This window comes from Miniopterus natalensis, chromosome 5 (genome assembly GCF_054644295.1).
Source record: "Miniopterus natalensis isolate mMinNat1 chromosome 5, mMinNat1.hap1, whole genome shotgun sequence".
NCBI classification, from domain to species: domain Eukaryota; kingdom Metazoa; phylum Chordata; class Mammalia; order Chiroptera; family Miniopteridae; genus Miniopterus; species Miniopterus natalensis.
In genome coordinates this window covers 15,348,459-15,366,274 of record NC_142085.1, presented here as the reverse complement: position 1 = coordinate 15,366,274, position 17,816 = coordinate 15,348,459, and the positions used below count along the sequence as shown (strand labels likewise).

The window sequence follows — 17,816 nt, the reverse complement described above, 5'->3', positions numbered from 1 at the left end:
GTTAAGGCATCAAGGAAAACTGTTTACCCAAGGGGAATGAAAACTTAGGTCCAAACAAAAACTTGTACATGAATGTTTATAGTGGCTTTATTTATAATCACCAAGTCGCCCAAATGTCCTTCACCTGGTAACTGCACCAGCATCACCTGGTGATGCAAACGCCCGAAGGTACAGGGTGTGTGTGCTATTTCATGCAAATTCATCTGCTGTGTATGCACAATGGCTGAAACTCTGCAATCAAAGGAAACATGCATGACTCTGAAATGCATGCTTCTTTGTGAAAGCAGCAGACCCAAAAGGTTACATCAGATATTTATACAACATTCTGGAAGAGGCAAGGCAAAGGGATGGAAACAACTTAGTGGTTGCCAGGGGCCAGGATGGGATGGTGACCACAAAGGGGCACGAGAGAGCTTGGGTGATGGTACTCTATTTCTCGATTGTGGTGGTTGTTAAACTTCAAAAAACCTGACTTGAAAAACAAGAGTAGGGACCGAGCAAGGAGTGTACCAGAGGGCTTAACGAGCCCTGGCACTGATGACATTAGGACTAGGGAAGGGAGGAAGCTGAAAGCAGCATTAATGACCAGGGACAGCACAACGGAAACCTGCCTTTTCAGTGTGATGCTTTCTTGTAAAGAGGATTTTAAAAAGCACAGCAGAGCTCTGGCAGGCAACGCCTTTCGGCAAATACAGGACGCAGCGCCCCTCCTACATGTCTCTCATCAGCAGAAAGTGTCTGAGGAGGGTGGAAGAACCAGGGCTGGGATCAGGTAAGGATGAGCGTTTACACCTGGATATGGGTCTTGGAGCTGGGAGAGACTCCGAGTGCCCCATTTCCCCAGTGACTTGAGGTTCATAATGGTTCAGAAAGGTCACAAGCTGTCACAGCCAATTCACAGGAAACCTAAGCAGCTGAAATGATGATCATGCTTTCTATGGGAAGGTCAAGATCATTTGGCTCATGGCCATAACTGACACTAATAATATAAGCATCTTAAATGTCAAGCTGATACAGCTGTCCCACTTTATTGTAGCAAGGTGACATAGGGAACACTCCCAGAGTATTTAAATGTGTGACACAAAATGAAAGAAAACATACAGACCCAAAGTAATGTCAACACCTAAAGCATTTATTTGGATATCTTTAAACTTTTTACATATGATACATTCCAAATTTTACAAGTTTTCCACAGATATTAAAGTTATAGCCAATTTATTAAACAGATATGATTTTCCCTGATATAGAAAGCGTGTTACATAAACATTTCCACAATAAACATAATACATGCGGCACAAATCATAAAACTAAGATGATTCATTAGTAGGGAAGACAATTAGCTCAATGATGCAAACATTATTTCATCTTCTAAATTTATCTTCTCTTAGACTCTGACATTCTCAGAGAATGAAATCCGGGGACAACACTCTCAGTCCTGAAAGCTGGAAAACGCTCATGATTTGGTGCAAATGTCCATAATCCACTTATGAGGGAGAGACCAGATCTGGTCTTTATCATTTAAAATTTAATCTTGGTGAACATTATTGAGAAAAGCCAAAAGAAGCTGGGCTTAAAAGCTAAAGGAACGGGTATGTGACAAAGGCTAAAATAAACATTAAAATCATTATGCTGCCCACGGTCCAAACACCAGATCTTACCAATGGCAAAAAGGCCAGAAAAAAGGAGAGCACTGGGTTCTAATTTGGGTTTTCTTCCTGTTGGGTGAGAAACACCTCCCCTCAGCTGGGTGAGCCAGTCCCAGGCAAGAAGGGTCAGGGTCATCCTTTCAGAAAGCTACCTGCAGAGGAAGCGTGACTGCAGCTTCTGAACCCCCACTTATTTTAGCCTGAAGTCTGGATTCTGAATTTCCTCCTGGGTGCACTGTGGTGTGTGCAAAGCTGAGTGCGATGTAACTTTTAGGTGCAGTTCAAAGAAAACCGAGTGAAAGGGTAACTTGCAATGGCTGAAAAACATCCAAGAGCCTCTCATTATTCATTTGCCTCTTAGCCCACCTTAGAGAGGCTCCGAATTTATTCCATCACGAAATCCGCCGTCACTTCCTGGGTGTTTCCAAGCTCTCCGAATGGCTGTGTGGTGTGTAATAGTTATAATCAATTTGACTAAGCGGCTATCATTCTAGAAAGACACCTCTTAGTAAAAACATAATGTTTAAAAAGAATAAAAAGCCTGGGCACACAGGCTGTCCCAGGAATGTACTAAGTGAGCCAGCACGTAAACAGCAATCCACCTTTCCAGGAAATGTGAGTAGGTATGGGGGTGCGGGAACTTCAAACCAGTTTTTTTTTTTTTTTTTTTTTGCTAGTGCTTGATTCTAGATGCATACACTTCTCCATTTAGTCTTAGAAATATGAGAATATAGCGTCTGAAAAATTAGGATACTCTATTGTAACTTTTCAAAAAGCCCTTTAAAATGAGTTTTCTCTCAAAGCCAGAAGTCTTGACAAAAAAAATATCCAACCTTCCACAGCTCTGAAAACCACCCAGCACTTGAAGAAACAACTGCCTCCCCTTCCTCACTGGGGTTCCTCATGCACAAGTGCCCCAGTCCTCTGACAGCTGACGCAGACAAGGAACGCTGCTGTCCAAATCCACTGCTTTGCTCTTAGAGGTAGGGTCCATCAGCAGAGGGGACACTAACCTAGTCCGTGCCAAGTCACTGATGGACTAGGAAGTGTGACCCCAACAGACCAGAGACTTTGTTTCCTCCTGCTGGTGAATCAGCTTCAGGCCTGAGTGCCCTGACCAGTAATGTAATGCGGCTCAGAGGACTGGGAACATCAGATGCAGTCAGATGCCCACACAGGGGCTGTGTCCTGACCAGGGAGAGACGCTCCTCGCAAGAAGTTATGTTTGAGGGATACAGCAAATGGTGCAAGAAAATGTGCTGACGTAAGATAATTTTCATCAGTCCCTGGAGCCAGAAACTATAAAAATAAAACTGGGAAGAAAAGCTTAACTAAAGAATTTATTCCAAATCCAGTAGAACTGATTTCCTGTTCTCTTTCTTGAAAAGCTGCTGGGTTACAAAAATCCGAGTTTGTTTTTGGTAGCGCAGTGACTATAAATGTTGCCAGTCAATGCCAACCAGTGTCTGATTTGCTTCCTGTGCATGTCCAATTTCCTCCGTGATACTATGCTGGTGCCAGAGCTTCTGAATCTTCTTAAATCGCTCTTTGCACAAATGTAAAGGATTTCCCCGTCTAGAAAGAAGACAGATGTCACTCTGGATGCATTCTGTTTATTCATCTATTATATCCCAGCCTTTCCTGGTTTAGGAAAAGTTACAAATTATTGGTTTTAGATCCTCTGCACAATTTCTGTGTGGCAGGCGACTGTGGCTATTAAGACGTTAGCTTTGAAGGTTTGCTAGGAGGAGCTGAAGGGAAATAAGTGCTGAAAAAAAAGGAAAATGCACACGAGCTATACTTCCTCAGACTGGGCTGAGGGAACAGGGGTGGGTTGAACAGGAAGGTGTGGGTTAAGAGGCTAAAACTACCCATTCATTGTCCATTTTGTTGGTTGAATGTAAAAAAGAAGGGAGGGGGGCAGGGAGTGGAAGGAAAATTACAAGGGTAAGTTCCTCAGAGTGCTGTCTTTCACCCACAAAGTCTAAGCACAGTAGCCAAATGTGAATAACATCTGGGTCTACTTTAACCAAAGCACAGGTTTTGGTGAGTTCATGCCTGGGGCCTCTGCTCCCAATTCTCAGCGCACAATCCTCTCCCTCTCTAACCAGGGCTCCTCCTAAGAGCCCACATGCCTTAGAGAACAGGAAAAACCATCACCAGGTGGCATGCGCCTATAACCTTGCAGCCAAGCACCTGGGGCAGCCCATCTACTTATTCTGCCTCAGTTTGCAGGCCTTGAACTTCTGCTCCTCAAGGGTGGATGGTTACATCTAGGTAAAACTTTTACCTTTTTGGGCAAAAACAGATTACTTAACAAGTTCTGTAATAGTACTTGAGGGAACGGCTGTTAGTATTTTGCTTATAACAGAAGTCACCCTAGAAGTGATCAAGCCTCAAATCCTGCTGCATTGCTCTCTATGTCCTAATCTCTGTCCCCCAGATTCTCACATAAGCAGCTCATTTTTTATCAATGAAGACTTGTTCTTAGGTTACCTGAAGAACACTGGGTCTCCCCATACAAAGCCACACAAGTTCCAATGGGCTATCCCTACAGAGCTCTGATGCTGAGGATACCACATGGCAATTCAAACAGTTCTGGTTCTCTGGAGTGAGGAATGGAAAAAGGTTGTATTCTGTCCTATTCTTTCCCCTTATCTACCCCAATGGCCCTCATGACATTCTAAGGGCTGGGGAAAGGAATGCCAGGGTGGCCTGCTTGGAAGAGGCCACAGGTCCCAGCCACCCCTGCCGGAACGGAAGCTCCGCAGCCCCTGAGCTGAGAGCAGGCCGGCCTCAGGACCACATGGCTCACCATGCTCACCACGTGCTGAAGGCTCTGGAGGCCCAGTGTCATTCAGCCCAGGCCCTGGGACGGGGCCCTTACCTGAGTCCCTGGTCAGTCTCCCCGTAGTCATCAAGGTATGGGGGAGAGTAAAAACAGCCTTTGGTTTTGCCGGCTAAGAACAGCACCTGGCACTCCCGTACTCTGTGGAGAGACCGTTCACACATCATACATTACAACCAGGGTTTGGAATCAGTTTCAAATGGACTGAAGCCTCACAGAAATAAACAAACAACGGCATTTAAGCAGAGACAGAAGAGTATCAACATATCACGAAATGTCACTAAAACTACCACTGTAAATCAATATAGTGAGAAAGAGGGACATTGTGGATTAGGAATCAATAGCTCCCATACTAGCAACATTTGGAAAATTGTTGAAAAGTGTGAGAAAGTTACCTTCTAAACATACATAGCTACTGGTATTTTAACCACTACTATGAGTAAATTATTCATTATAAAATAATATACAAACATTGTGAATTAGGCTGACTTAAAGCATAAAGCAATACCGTACATGACAAAAAGAACTTTGAAATGTGCCAGACAGGGAGAAACGCTGCTTTCACATTTTTCCTAAGGGCTTTTAAAAAAAGTATCTTCTGATCCCTGACAGGTTTGCTTGACTTTTAAAAAACTGAGCTCAATTCAACATTTATTGAGAACCTATCACATACAAGAAACTGTCAGGCACTGGGGGACACCAAGATGACTAAGATATGGAGGTAATCCATGCCCCAGACAAGCTCAGACTCATGTCACTTCTCTCCTTTAAACCCTGAAATGGTTTCCATCTCACTCAGAGACGACTCCAGGACATGCCAGGCACCACGGTTCTCCCCCATGATTCTACTTGTGACACCAGCTTCCTTGCTGTTTCTTAAATTCAGCAGGCACATTCCCCAGCAATTTTTTACTTGGTGCTCCCTTTCTAGAATGTACTACCCACTTCTTTAGGTCTTCCTTCAAAAGTCACTTTTTCAGGGCCCTTCCTTGGTTCCCTAATTCAACCCCCCAGCTGCCACTTCCTACTCCCCTCCTCTGCACATAGCACTTTCTAAATTCTTACCAGGATGTTGATTTCCTATCTCCCTCACTAGAAAATGAGCTCCAGGAAGGCAGAGACTTTGGTCTGTTTTGCTGACTACTGTGCTCTCAATGCCCAGGACACCGTTGTCATGATAAGCATTTGTCATATGTTGTTGAACATATACAACTATATACATCGACCTGTAATATGTATGAATCTAAAACCAAGAAGATACAACAAAAGGAGTAACTGTGGCTAGATGTGGGTAGAAAATCTTGTCAGACAATTGGAAGTTTCACATTCAAATGAGGCACGAGGACAGCAGAACAGAGCTGTCGCAGGGATGGGAATAATGATAGTGGAAGAACCAACAAAGAATTAGCACAAGCCAAATGTGAGATGTGAGAAGACAAGGCTCCCTCATGTCTTTCGAATGGCTACAACCATGCGAACAGCAGCCTCAGAGCTGAGGGCCGACGGGCCCCCGTGGTGCCTACCTCAGGAAGATGCCCACTCCCGAGCCACAGGAGTGGGTGTGGGCCGTGCAAGCCCCCACGTCCTCTCCTTCCAGCTCAGCCTGGCAGCAGTAGCTCTGGGAGCACAGCAGGGTGCCGCACACAAGGCACAGGGTTGGGGCTCTGCTCTTGTCGCCGCCTGACTTGGGGCACCTCCAAGGAACAAAAAAAGCACAAGTCATCGCTATACAGAGGCGGGGCTGATGGTGATAAAGCCATTGTGGAACAAAACTGTGCAATGCCAGGGAGAGCTGAAGACGGCTGTCCCCATGGCCCAGGGAAATTACTCCTCGAATAGGGACACCACACATACACTCCCCCCCTCCCCCCCCCCCCACGTACTGGGAACAATCAACTATCAGAGAAAAAAGAAAAATATACTCAAACATGTAAATTCTGCTACTGTTATATAATGAAATACTATATACAGTGAAAAGTGATGAATTAAACGTTATACTATGTCACATGTATAAATAAATCTTACAAACAATGCTGAGTAAAAAAGATGTAGGATATGTACAGTGCAATGCCATTTTAAAGCTTAAAATGCAAAATAGTAATAACAAATAATAATGCTGCTTAGGATATAAACATTTGCAGAGAACGTGTAAGTGCCCAGGAATGCTCACACTCCATTCGGAACAGTGGATCTCTCAGGGCAAGAGGAGGGTGCACCGGAGAAGAGATACACAGAGTTTCAACTGTCTAGGTCATGTTTACATTTTCACACTACTGATTATTCTTTATGCTACTGGCACATGAAACATTTATAATGTATTAAAAATTACTTTAATATAGGGTGGGGCAAAAATCAGCCCCTTTCCCATTTCTTATTCTGAAACATGGTGGAATGATGCTTTTACAAGTTAGGTAGTGTAAAGATGACTTGATGTTACAATGCCCCTACCCAAACAAAACAGAAAAATGAACAAAATCCCTTAATTCTATGTAGAGATGTGTTTCCAGTGGTAGGAAATGCTCAATATTCTAATATCAAAACTTACGAGAAATTAGATGCTTGATTAATGAGGCTGCTGTAATCTTCTGGAAGGTCTATTAATTTGTTAGATTCTCTTGGATAGCTTAAAAAAAACCACATACATAAAATGAGTTAATATGAGATCATATCACAACGACAAGATAACTCAACTTAGTCAAAACAAATAAAGGTAGACTGAACCTGAGTGCTGAGTGCTAACACAGCAGTAAAAGAAGCTACATTAAAATTTTTTAAAATTCATACTTAAATAACACATGCCCTTAGGGTTCACATTTTTACTTGAAAAGCTCAGAATAAATCATCAAGACAGTAGACAGTACTTAGAATCTGCCCCTTTTAAGTGAAAATGTGGTAGCTCTGGGAAGCAGGGGAGGGAAAGAAAAGGATATTCCTCCCCAGGCTTCTCCCCAAACAACCCGGGAATGGAGCCCAACCAATAAGGGCGCTTATTAAAGGCGATCTTAAGGCACATGTGAGTTGGAGAAGTAAAGAACAGATAAATTAGAGGTGCCAGGCCATGTTGATTCTGTGACAAGTTAATTCATATGAAATTCAGATCCAAATTCAACTGGTATTTGAGGCCCCACTCTGAGGACTCACACCCGCCCCGCATGGGCCATGTGGTCTGGCCCTTCCCTACTTTACCTATGGCAGAGATAGGAGTGGGCTGAAACCAAGAGGAAGCTGCTTGGACCAGAATCACTTGGGGAAGATTTGGGGTGGGGTGGGGGGTGTAACATACAGGCTAGGAGCCCAACTATAGATAAATAGATTTGGCAGGTAGGGCCCCCAGTATTTTTTTTTAAGTTTCCAATGTTCTGATGTATACCCCAAGTTGAGAACTACTGTTCCACATAATGAGTTTTCTGACTGCAGAGCTGAACCATATGAAATTGTCCAGGCAAGTTCTGGCTCAAAACAGCTGGTCAGCAAGGTGTTAATAGATGAAATACACCTGTTATCACCTGGTAGAGCATAATGTAGAATCAGAATGAGCTAATGTCAAAGGAACGGAAAAAAAAAAATCACTGGTCGTCATTTGATAATTACTGAAGCTGAATGATAGGTACGTGGAGCCTTATGCTATTTAAACTTTGGTACAGTTTGAAATTTTCCATAATAAAAGAAAAAAATAGAGCCAAGAAAAAACTAAAAAGGACCCACATTTTTTTTAAAGCAAACATTTCAAAATATTCTGATTCTTTTACAAACTCTCACCACTATTAGACTAAGAAGAAAAGAATATGAAGGCACGATGGCCGACCTCTTGGAATCACTGAAGGCCTAGGAGGTAAGTGTTGAAGGAACACAGCACTCACACCCTACTGCCTCCCTGCCTCCCACCCCCACCATGGATCTGACAAAATTTAACTTACCTGATAGCATCTCTTTCACCTTCTAGATATCTTTTAACTTCAATGTTCTGGCACCAACTTTCATGTAATTGGGGGAAAAAAAGAAACCATTTTTTACTTTTGAAGGGTTAGAACTCCAATTTTTTCCTCTCTAAATCCAGTAAGAGGAAAAAAAATCTTTGCTTAATATGTTTACCAATTCAAAAGAAACTTGGAGGAATATCGTATTTTGTCTGCAACTTTTAAAACCACAAAAATATGACCCTATGGTTTTCTAAAAGAATGCTAAATATATTAAAACTTGTGGCTACATACACTATTACCTCACTAATTTGGACACTCTGGAAAAACCTGTGAATTAATGACAAGCTATTATCTGGAGCTAGAACTTATATTAAAAACTTATTGTAGTAAAATATACTTAACATAAAACTTATCATTGTAGCCATTTTTAAGTGTATAGTTCTTTGGCATTAAGTACATTGACATTGCTGGACAACTACCACCACCATCCATTTCTAGAACTTTTTACAAACTATACTTGTTAAACACTAACCCATTCCTCCCTCCACCAGGCTCCAGCAATCACCATTCTGTTTTCTGTCTCCATGAATTCGACTACCCTCATGTAGGTTCCTCATGTAAGTAAAAACATAGTGTTCTTTTGTGACTGGCTTGTTTCACTTAGCATGTCCTAAGGTTCATCCATGTTATGGCTTATGTCAGAATTTCCTTCCCTCTTAAGACGGAATAATACATTCCACTGTACGTGTGCAGCACATTTTATTTCTCTGGTATCTGTTGATAGATACTGGCTATTGTGAATAGTGCTGCTATGAACATGTGTGTACAAGTAGCTGAGTACCTACTTTCAATTCTTTTACAATATACCCCTAGAAGTGGAACTGCTGGCTCATATCATAATTCTATGTCTAACTTTTTGAGGAACTACCATACTGTTTTCCAGAGTGGCTACACCATCTTCTTTTCCTACCAGCAATGCACAGGAATCCCAATTTTTCAACATCTTCATTAGCACATATGGTCTGCCTTTTTTTTAAATCCCCACCCAAGGATATTTTTTTCCATTGCTTTTCAGAGAGAGTGGAAGGAAGAGAGAGAAAGAGAAAGAGAAACATCGATGTGAGAGGGACACACTGATTGGCTGCTTCCAGCAAGTGTCCCAATAGGGGCCGGGGATAAAGCATGCAACCGACATACACGCCAGTGACCAGAACAGAACCTGGGATCCTTCAGTCCTCAGGCTGACACTCTAACAACTGAGTCAAACCGGCTAGGGCTACCTTTTTTATTAGCCATCCTAATGGGTGTAAAGTAGTATCTCACTGCAGTTTTTTTTTTTTTTTAAAGTTTTTATTGATTTCAGAGAGAGGAAGGGAGAGGGGGAGATAGAAACATCAATGATTAGAGAGTGATTGATCGGCTGCCTCCTGCATGCCCCCTACTGGGGATCAAGCCCGCATCTTGGGCATGTGCCCTGACTGGGAATTGAACCCTGACCTCCTGGTTCATAGGTCGACGCTCAACAACACTGGCCAGGCTCATTGCAATTTTGATTTACATTCCCCAATGACTTGTGACTTTGAGCATGTTTTCATGTGCTCATCGGCCATTTGTACACATTCTTTGGAAGAGTCCTTTGCTCTTTTTAAAAAATTTTCTTAAAAATAATTTTTCTTTGGTCATTTTTTTTAACGGGTTGTTTGCTTTTTTGTTGTTGAGATGTAGGAATTCTGGATATATATATGTTCTAGATATTAATCCCTTATCAGGTATATGATTTGCAAATACCTTCTCTCATTCGGTGCATAAAACAGCCAATTTTATTTTACTTTATTATTATTTTTTAAACTGATTTTTTTAGAGAGAGGGGGAGAGGGAGAGAGAGAGAGGAAAAAAAAAAATCAATGTGAGAGAGAAACACAGATTGGCTGCCTCACATACATGCCCTGACTGGGGATCGAACACGAAACCTGGGTATGTGCCCTGACCCAAGACGATTCACTGACTGCACGGCGATGATGCTCCACCAAACTGAGCCACCAGGCCAGGGCAAAAGAGCCAAACGTTAAACTAAGGTTAATGGACTAAGTAATACTAGTTTCTTTCAGTTCCCCAAATCTACGGAACTGAGACCTTAGCAACTAAGTTGATCAGAGGAAATAAAACATTTCCACCACTACTCTCCTTCCAAGCAAATCTGCTTATGCTATTCACTAGCTTGGCAAAAATCTTACCAAAAAGGTAAATCCTTAACTAAGAAGGCCTAGTCATTATAGTTTAAAGTACATGGATTGAATACTTCCAGGCTCACTACTTGAGAATTTTGCAATATCTGTGATAAACTGAAGTTTGTTTCTGTATAACTTCATTTAATGTAATAAAAGAAAGTGTAGAAATCATTACCTTTCAATCAGTAATTTCGTTATCTCACTATTTTCTTGAAAAAGGCAAATGAGGTTGCTTGGCAGAGAAAGATAGTTACATAAATGTTCAAAATGGTTTGTTCCAGGAACTGTAAATGGAGAAGAAAAGAGTAATGCATATAACAACTACTAGATTCCGTATCAGAATAAGAATAGCAGAGCTTAAGAATAGCATGAGGAAAGAGTTCAAATTTGCCAGGTTCATAACTTGCAGGAAGTTAACAAGATGGCACATGGGTGGGTTCCCACAGCAAATGACACAATTCAGAGTAGAGTCAGGTGAACTCCTACATCAAACCGGTTACAATTTCTTGGTATCTGTTTTACCATTTGTTAAAGGTTTACTTGCATGATCTACTTTATGGGGTTAGTTATAAATATTAAATGACAAAAACAACATGAGTGTTCTGGAAAAGTATAAAGCAGTACAGAAATGTATGATTTCATCATGGGAGATGGATTTAAACACTTATTCTAATCACCCTTGCAAATGATTAGGAAGTCTGAATTGGCCTATATGGTGCCTGGGCAACTAGCTGAATGGAGAGACTAGTCAACAAGCCTTTAGAGAGCAGCGTGACACACAGGCACTTTGTGCCCTTCGCAAGGCTCTGTGAGACACAGACACAGTAAACTTTAACTCTACCTTTACACTACTTTTATGAAATGAATCAAAACAGAATGTAAAAAACAACCACGAAGTAGCAAATGAATTACGATACTAAAATCAGATTTGTGTGCAATTATGGATATTCTGAACTTCAAAGTTAAAAAACATTTTGAAAAAAATTAGAAGTTACCTTGAATTTCTGGCGGGGAAGGAACTCCATTTAAGTAATGAAAAAACAAAGCAGAACACTTTAGGAAGGGCATGATTCCAGCTCTGACACTCCTCCACAGGTGCCAGCCGGATGATATTTCTTTCAAGACACTAAAAGACAAAAATTTAATAAGAAAAGGTCATTCTATTTACAGCACAATGCGTAAAGATATAGGCTTAAAAGGAGTGGGTAGGCTGACTATAATAGAATGTCAGTTATAAAATAGTGATATAGCTTCCAATGCTGTTACTGAAATTTGTAGCAGTAACATAAAAAGAAAATTTGGAAAATAAAAAAAACTATCCACTATTCTAGACTCTTTATCAGCAGGTACTATGTTGGCAAACTATTTTCATACTCATTTGTCTTAGTCATAATTTAACAGCTGAAATTTAGAATATATTTTTTTTGCCCAGCTGGTGTGGCTCAGTGGTTGAGTATTGACCCATGAACCAAGAGGTCACCAGTTTGATTCTAGGTCAGGGAACATGCAGGGTTGCAGGCTCGATCCCCAGTAGGGGTGTGCAGGAGGCAGCCGATCTATGTTTCTACCTCTCTATTCCTCTCCAAAATTAATGAAAACATATTTAAAAAATAAAATTAACTTGTTTTTCAGAACATCACAATTTTTATTGAAAATACAACATTCTGGAACAAATCAATCATAAATGATACCAAATTAATCCCCAGCAAGCAAGCGCTGAGACTGCTGTAAATTCTTTGCCATATAACTAGTATCAGAGTGTATATGTTTATGTTTATACATTTTTCTGTATGTTGGATTATTTTGTTAGTGTGGATTCTCAGAAATGGGATAGCAGTAAAAAAACAATACAGTTCTTAACATATACCGTCAGAAAGCTAAATGAAACTGTTGTACCAAATCAAAATTATTCCAACAATATGTGAAGTTTGAATAATATCACTGCATTCCTGCCAGTCCTGGATACTGCCTTAAAAACAAATTATGCCAATTTAATTTCTAGTGAGATAATATGTTTTAGAATAGCACTTTCCAAAATAAATTCTGTGTTTCCATGTGCCATCTCCTGAGCAAAAGAAGGGTTCCTTGGCCAAATAAATGTGGGAAGCTCTGAGAATTCCAACCACATTAGTATAATAAAAGTTCAGGAGTCCTGCAGATATACCATCTTCTTTTTAAAACATGTTAACAGCCCTGGCCCATGTGGCTCAGTTGGTTGGTATCATCCCATGCACCGAAAGGTTGTAGCTTCAATTCCTGGTCAGGGCACATTCTCGGGGTTTCGGACTTGATCCCCAGTAGGGAGTGTGCAGGAGGCAGCCAACTGATGTTCCACTTTCACATCAATGTTTCTCTCTCCCCCTCCCTCCTGTCTCTCTAAAAATCAATATAAAAACAAACAAACCCAACAACAAAAAACATGTCAACAGATAGCACTTTCCCTTATTTAACAAATAAATGCCTTTTTCTGGCTACCACCTACTACTATTTGGGGAGCTGCCTATCATGTAAAGACTATGACCCCACCTTCCCGTACACTGGCGCAGTGTTTTATACAAAGCAAGAACTGCTAACTCTTCTTCACCGGCAGGCGTTTCTTGGTCCATGCCATTCTCTTCTGAAAGAAAAGGAAGTATTAGTACTCTGTATCTGCCTACGAAGTGGATTGGTGACCACATCATTTAAGCACTCAAAGTATGAAAAATACTCCCACAGAACACACAGAACTTTAATTCCTCAGGTGTGAGCACAGTGTCGATCTCCATCACAATAAGGAGCCTGCAGGCTTTGGGGGAAGCAGCTGTGCTGATTCAGGGTGTCAGGCAGCATGCAGTGAGCTAAATCAGCTAAATATACAGTCTATGGCACTCAAATATTACTAAACTTATAAAAGTAATGACTCACATTGCTAAGGGATTTTAATAGGAGAAATTTATTTAAAAACTTGTCACACGAGGATGAACAGCAAAACAAGCAGCCTAATTATAATTTATGTACTGTTCTCAGCCAAGCACATTTTCCTTCAATACTTTTTTAGAACAGAAAACTCAAGTACTTCCTTCAAAAGGCCGACAAAAAGGAGTTACCTGTACACGAGGTAAGTAGGATCTGTATGATGTGCGCCATAGTAACCAGATGGAAAATGTGCAGGTCTCCAGTGCCAAGGCTGATCCCTGAAAAATCCTGACACTGCAGTGCAGGGAAAGCGAGCACCAAGCCCACCTAGATACCACATACAGAGCATCAGACAGCTTGTCATTCCTTTCACACCTAAACATGTTTCCATTTTCTTGATATGACCCCCTTCAGAGCTCTGCCCCTCCCTTTAAGAAACCTTTGTTCTTAAACAGTACACATGTTAGAAATCCCACCAGGATTGGCTAAATGAAATTACTTAAGAGCTAAGAGTTTTGATGGGTACTATCATCTCATTTATCCAGTGATTTCCCAATATAGCTTAGTGTTAATAATAATAAAATAACAGCCCTGGCCAGTGTGGCCCAGTTGGTTGTTTGGGCGTTGTCCCGTGAACCAGGAGATTGCCGGTTCGATTCTCAGCCAAGGGCATAAGCCCAGATTTCATGCTTGAACCCCAGTGCGGCACGTGCAGGAGGCAGCCAGTTGATGTCTTGCTCTGACATTGGTCTCTCTCTCTCGCTCTCCTCCCACTTTTCTCTAAAAATCAATAAACTATTCTTAAAAAACAAAAAAAAGCTGAAATCTTTCTAGAAGTGAGCAATGGAAAAAGCACGGATTTTGGACCACAAAGATCTAGATATGAACCCCAGCTCCTCTTATGAACTTTTTAGACAAGTTAACACCTCTGAGCCTCAGTTTCCCTATTTGTAAACTAGAGAGAATATATGTGTTTTTAATACTTCAGTAGCAAGGATGTAAAGGACTAAACAAGAATGGGTGTGAAAGCAGCAAGGTCTTTAATAAATGTTAGCTCCCCTGTTGGCTCCTGCTGCCTGTACGACGGTGGTTTACACAAGAGGAACGGGGGCAGTCACAATGGCTAACTTACCCGGGAAACAGTGCTCTAAGTTCTTTACACTGACCATCCCACTGAGTTCTGACACATCATATGAGGTAAGTACTAACCAACTGAAAGGTACAGAACCTGATGCCAAAGAGATTAAGGAAACAGCACTTGGGGCTGCTGTGTGTGGCACTGTACTCAGTGTTTTGAGGAAGGGGACCCATTTGAGGTGGGGCCAAAGTTCAGCCAGTGGTGTGTTCTGGCACCAGACTGCCCAGAAGACATACTTTTCTCTAAATCAAAGTGGATGTCTATTGCTAAGCAGTTTGACCAAAGACAGAGCTGTATCTACACAAAAGCACTTACATTACTAGTACCAGTTTTACTTTTTTGTAGGTAAAAAGCATAGAGAGGTTAAAAGTATTAACCTTGGCCCCAAAGCAAACAAGAGAGAGGATTAGACACCCATGTCAGGCCTCTCAGCTAGGTTCTGTAACATTTTCTTTTTGAGGCTCCTCAGAAAGAACTATACTCAGAGGTGGTAAGAGTAATAGATGATAACTCCTCCTGTCTGCCTCTATACTGCTCACCAAGTCTAAGAGAAAGGTCTATAGTACGATAAAGAAAATGTCAAACACAAATTACAAGATACTCACCAATAAATGAAACATGTCAATATCTAATATGCATGGAAGGTCCCCATAGCTGTCATTAGGCACCAATGCTAAATATTTAAAGAAAAAATACATTAGCACATTCCCTATGCCAACCTAAGTATTATTTAAAAAATGTATCTAACCTAGTTTACAATTATCTTTTTGCAAGATATATATGAATTTGTAAGCTACAATTTGTACATAAAAGAAACAATACTACCAAAATACTTCTCATAATGGAGAGAAGTTGCATGACTAAAAACAAAATTACAGATGAAAAATTAAGATAACATCTATAGCACATGTATTAATACTCACATGCAAAAAGTTTACAAAAGTGTCCTTGCACCACTGAAAGTAATGCCACTGTCCAATGCGCTGCAGCGAATCTTGTTAGTGACCTAAGACAGTCATCCTGAAATGAAGCAATCGACACAATTAACAAAGCAGCCAGCATAAGTAGTTCTCTTCTTTGAGGACTGCTAGTGCAAAGCACAGCCAACCGAAGCAAAGCTACACGCACAATGAAATCTCTCTAGATGGTATGCAACTGAATCTATGACATCGTTAAAAAAAAAAGTTTTTATTGATTTTAGAGAGAGAGGAGGGTCATGGGCCAAACTCCGGGGGTTTAAAACATTTAGAGGATGGGGGGCAGACTGAGAAGGAGCCACCAGAGAGTAAGGAGAAAACCAGAAATGTCACAGAAATCAAGAGAGAAAATGAGTTTCAGGAGGAAGTAGTTAACAAAATTAAGTAAACAGAAACGTCAAATAAGGGCTAAAAAAATGCTCACCCTCAAGGATAATGAGATCATTTGGTGAACTTGGTAACAGCTGTTTCCCAAGAGTGAAAAGTCTTGGGTGGAAGAACAAATTGCAGTGAGTTGAAAAGTTGAAGGGTTAGGTTTAGCAAGAAATTGGAGTCACAGTAAACACTATTGTTTCAGGAAGTTTTGCTGTGCATAAAATTTCTTTCTCTTTCTTGATATGAAATTAAAAATTGTAGGTGCCCTTTCTTTTTAAAAAAATTTTTATATATTGATTTTAGAAAGTAGAAGGGAGGGAGGGGGTAGGAAGACAAAAAGAGAGAAATATCGATTTCTTATTCCACTTATTTATGCATTTATTGGTTGATTCTTGTATGTGCCCAGACTGGAGATCAAACCTGCAACCTTGGCATACCGGGATGACACTCTAACCAACAGAACTATCTGGCCAGGGCTATTTCTTATCTGTATTTAAACATTTTTCATTGCATGGTGAAATAAAATGAAATATGCTTTAAAATGGCTTGGTCATAAAAAGGAATGACTAGGGTCACAGACAGAAGGAAGAGAGATAACACTGAGGGCAAGAGTCAGAGGAGGATTACAGAGCACACTTGTCCACAGGGAAGTGCCAGGAGAGGGGAAGGGAAAAGAAGGGCTAACTAACTGATGGAAAGGCGAAGCATTTCAGATAAAAGGTGGAAGGATAAGCCACCTTACCCCAAGGTCCCTTATCCTCTGATACAGGAGCGGAAGGTGAGTGGAGAAATACATCAGGTTTGAAGAGTAGGAATCAGGAAAACAGAAGTTCACCCCTAAGCTGTATGAGTTCCTGATGTAGTATTTTGGATATTAATCCCTAATCAGATGTTATCACTTGTGAGTATCTTCTCCAATTCAGTAGGCTTTTTTTTTTTTTTTTTTAAATTTTTAAAAAATATGTTTTTATTCATTTCAGAGAGAGGAAAGGAGAAGGAGGGAGAGAGAGAAACGACTGGCTGCCTCCTGCATACCCCCTTCTGGAGATCGAGCTCACAACCCAGGCATGTGCCCTGACCGAGAACTGAACCGGCGGCCCAGGACACAGCTCAACCAACTGAGCCACACCAGCCAGGGCTGTTGTGAATGTTCTGACTGCTGACTAGACATTCCCTCATCTTTCTCCTTCTCCTTGGGCCTCCAAATCCCCTGCCCCAATATTGAGATCAGGCCAATTAATATCCCTACAATGCCTCTAAGTGTTCGAGTAAAAGGAATAGTCAACGGATGCAGCAAACATCATTGTCTTATTTTAAGAGATTGCCGCAGCACCCCAACCTTCAGCAACCACCACTCGTCCGGTCAGCAGGACCGGCAACACTGAGTCAAGATTCTCTACCAGCAAAAAGACTACTTGCTGAAGGCTTAGATGATGCTTACCATTTTTTAGTAATAAGTATTTTAAAATTAAAGTATGTAAACTGTTTTAAGACATAATGCTACTGCACACTTAACATTATAATATAGTGTAAACATAACTTTTATGTACCTGGGAAATAAAAAAATTTATGTGACTTGCTTTACTGTGATACTCGATTTATGGTGATGGTCTGGGATAGAACCTACAGTATCTCCGAGGTAGATCTATACTGGTTTTTGTTCTTTGGTTAGTAAGGTTCTTATATCAGTGGTTCTCAATCCTGGCTTCTGGGAGCTTTCAAAAAACATTAATGCCTTGGGTCCATCTCCAGAGACTCTGATTTAACTGACCCGTGGTAGATACTAGGC

General features: G+C 41.0%; 1 protein-coding gene across 5 annotated transcripts in view; it reads right to left on the bottom strand.

Annotated features, from left to right (window-relative positions):
- Positions 1-1,111: 1,111 nt before the first annotated feature.
- Positions 1,112-17,816, bottom strand: part of UBR2 (ubiquitin protein ligase E3 component n-recognin 2) — a 91,914-nt gene continuing 75,209 nt past the window's right edge. For 4 of the 5 annotated variants that reach the window (XM_016212734.2, XM_016212726.2, XM_016212727.2 and 1 more), the window contains 11 exons: positions 15,599-15,695; positions 15,281-15,348; positions 13,729-13,864; positions 13,169-13,259; positions 11,638-11,768; positions 10,818-10,926; positions 8,412-8,468; positions 7,040-7,117; positions 6,018-6,188; positions 4,534-4,635; positions 1,112-3,221 (listed from right to left, as the gene is read on the bottom strand). In XM_016212734.2, the coding sequence (XP_016068220.2) occupies positions 3,080-3,221; positions 4,534-4,635; positions 6,018-6,188; positions 7,040-7,117; positions 8,412-8,468; positions 10,818-10,926; positions 11,638-11,768; positions 13,169-13,259; positions 13,729-13,864; positions 15,281-15,348; positions 15,599-15,695 (1,182 nt within the window). In that variant the 3' untranslated portion in view covers positions 1,112-3,079. Of the gene's footprint in view, positions 3,415-4,533; positions 4,636-6,017; positions 6,189-7,039; positions 7,118-8,411; positions 8,469-10,817; positions 10,927-11,637; positions 11,769-13,168; positions 13,260-13,728; positions 13,865-15,280; positions 15,349-15,598; positions 15,696-17,816 lie in introns of all 5 variants that reach the window. The other variant, XM_016212729.2, reaches the window with a different exon arrangement.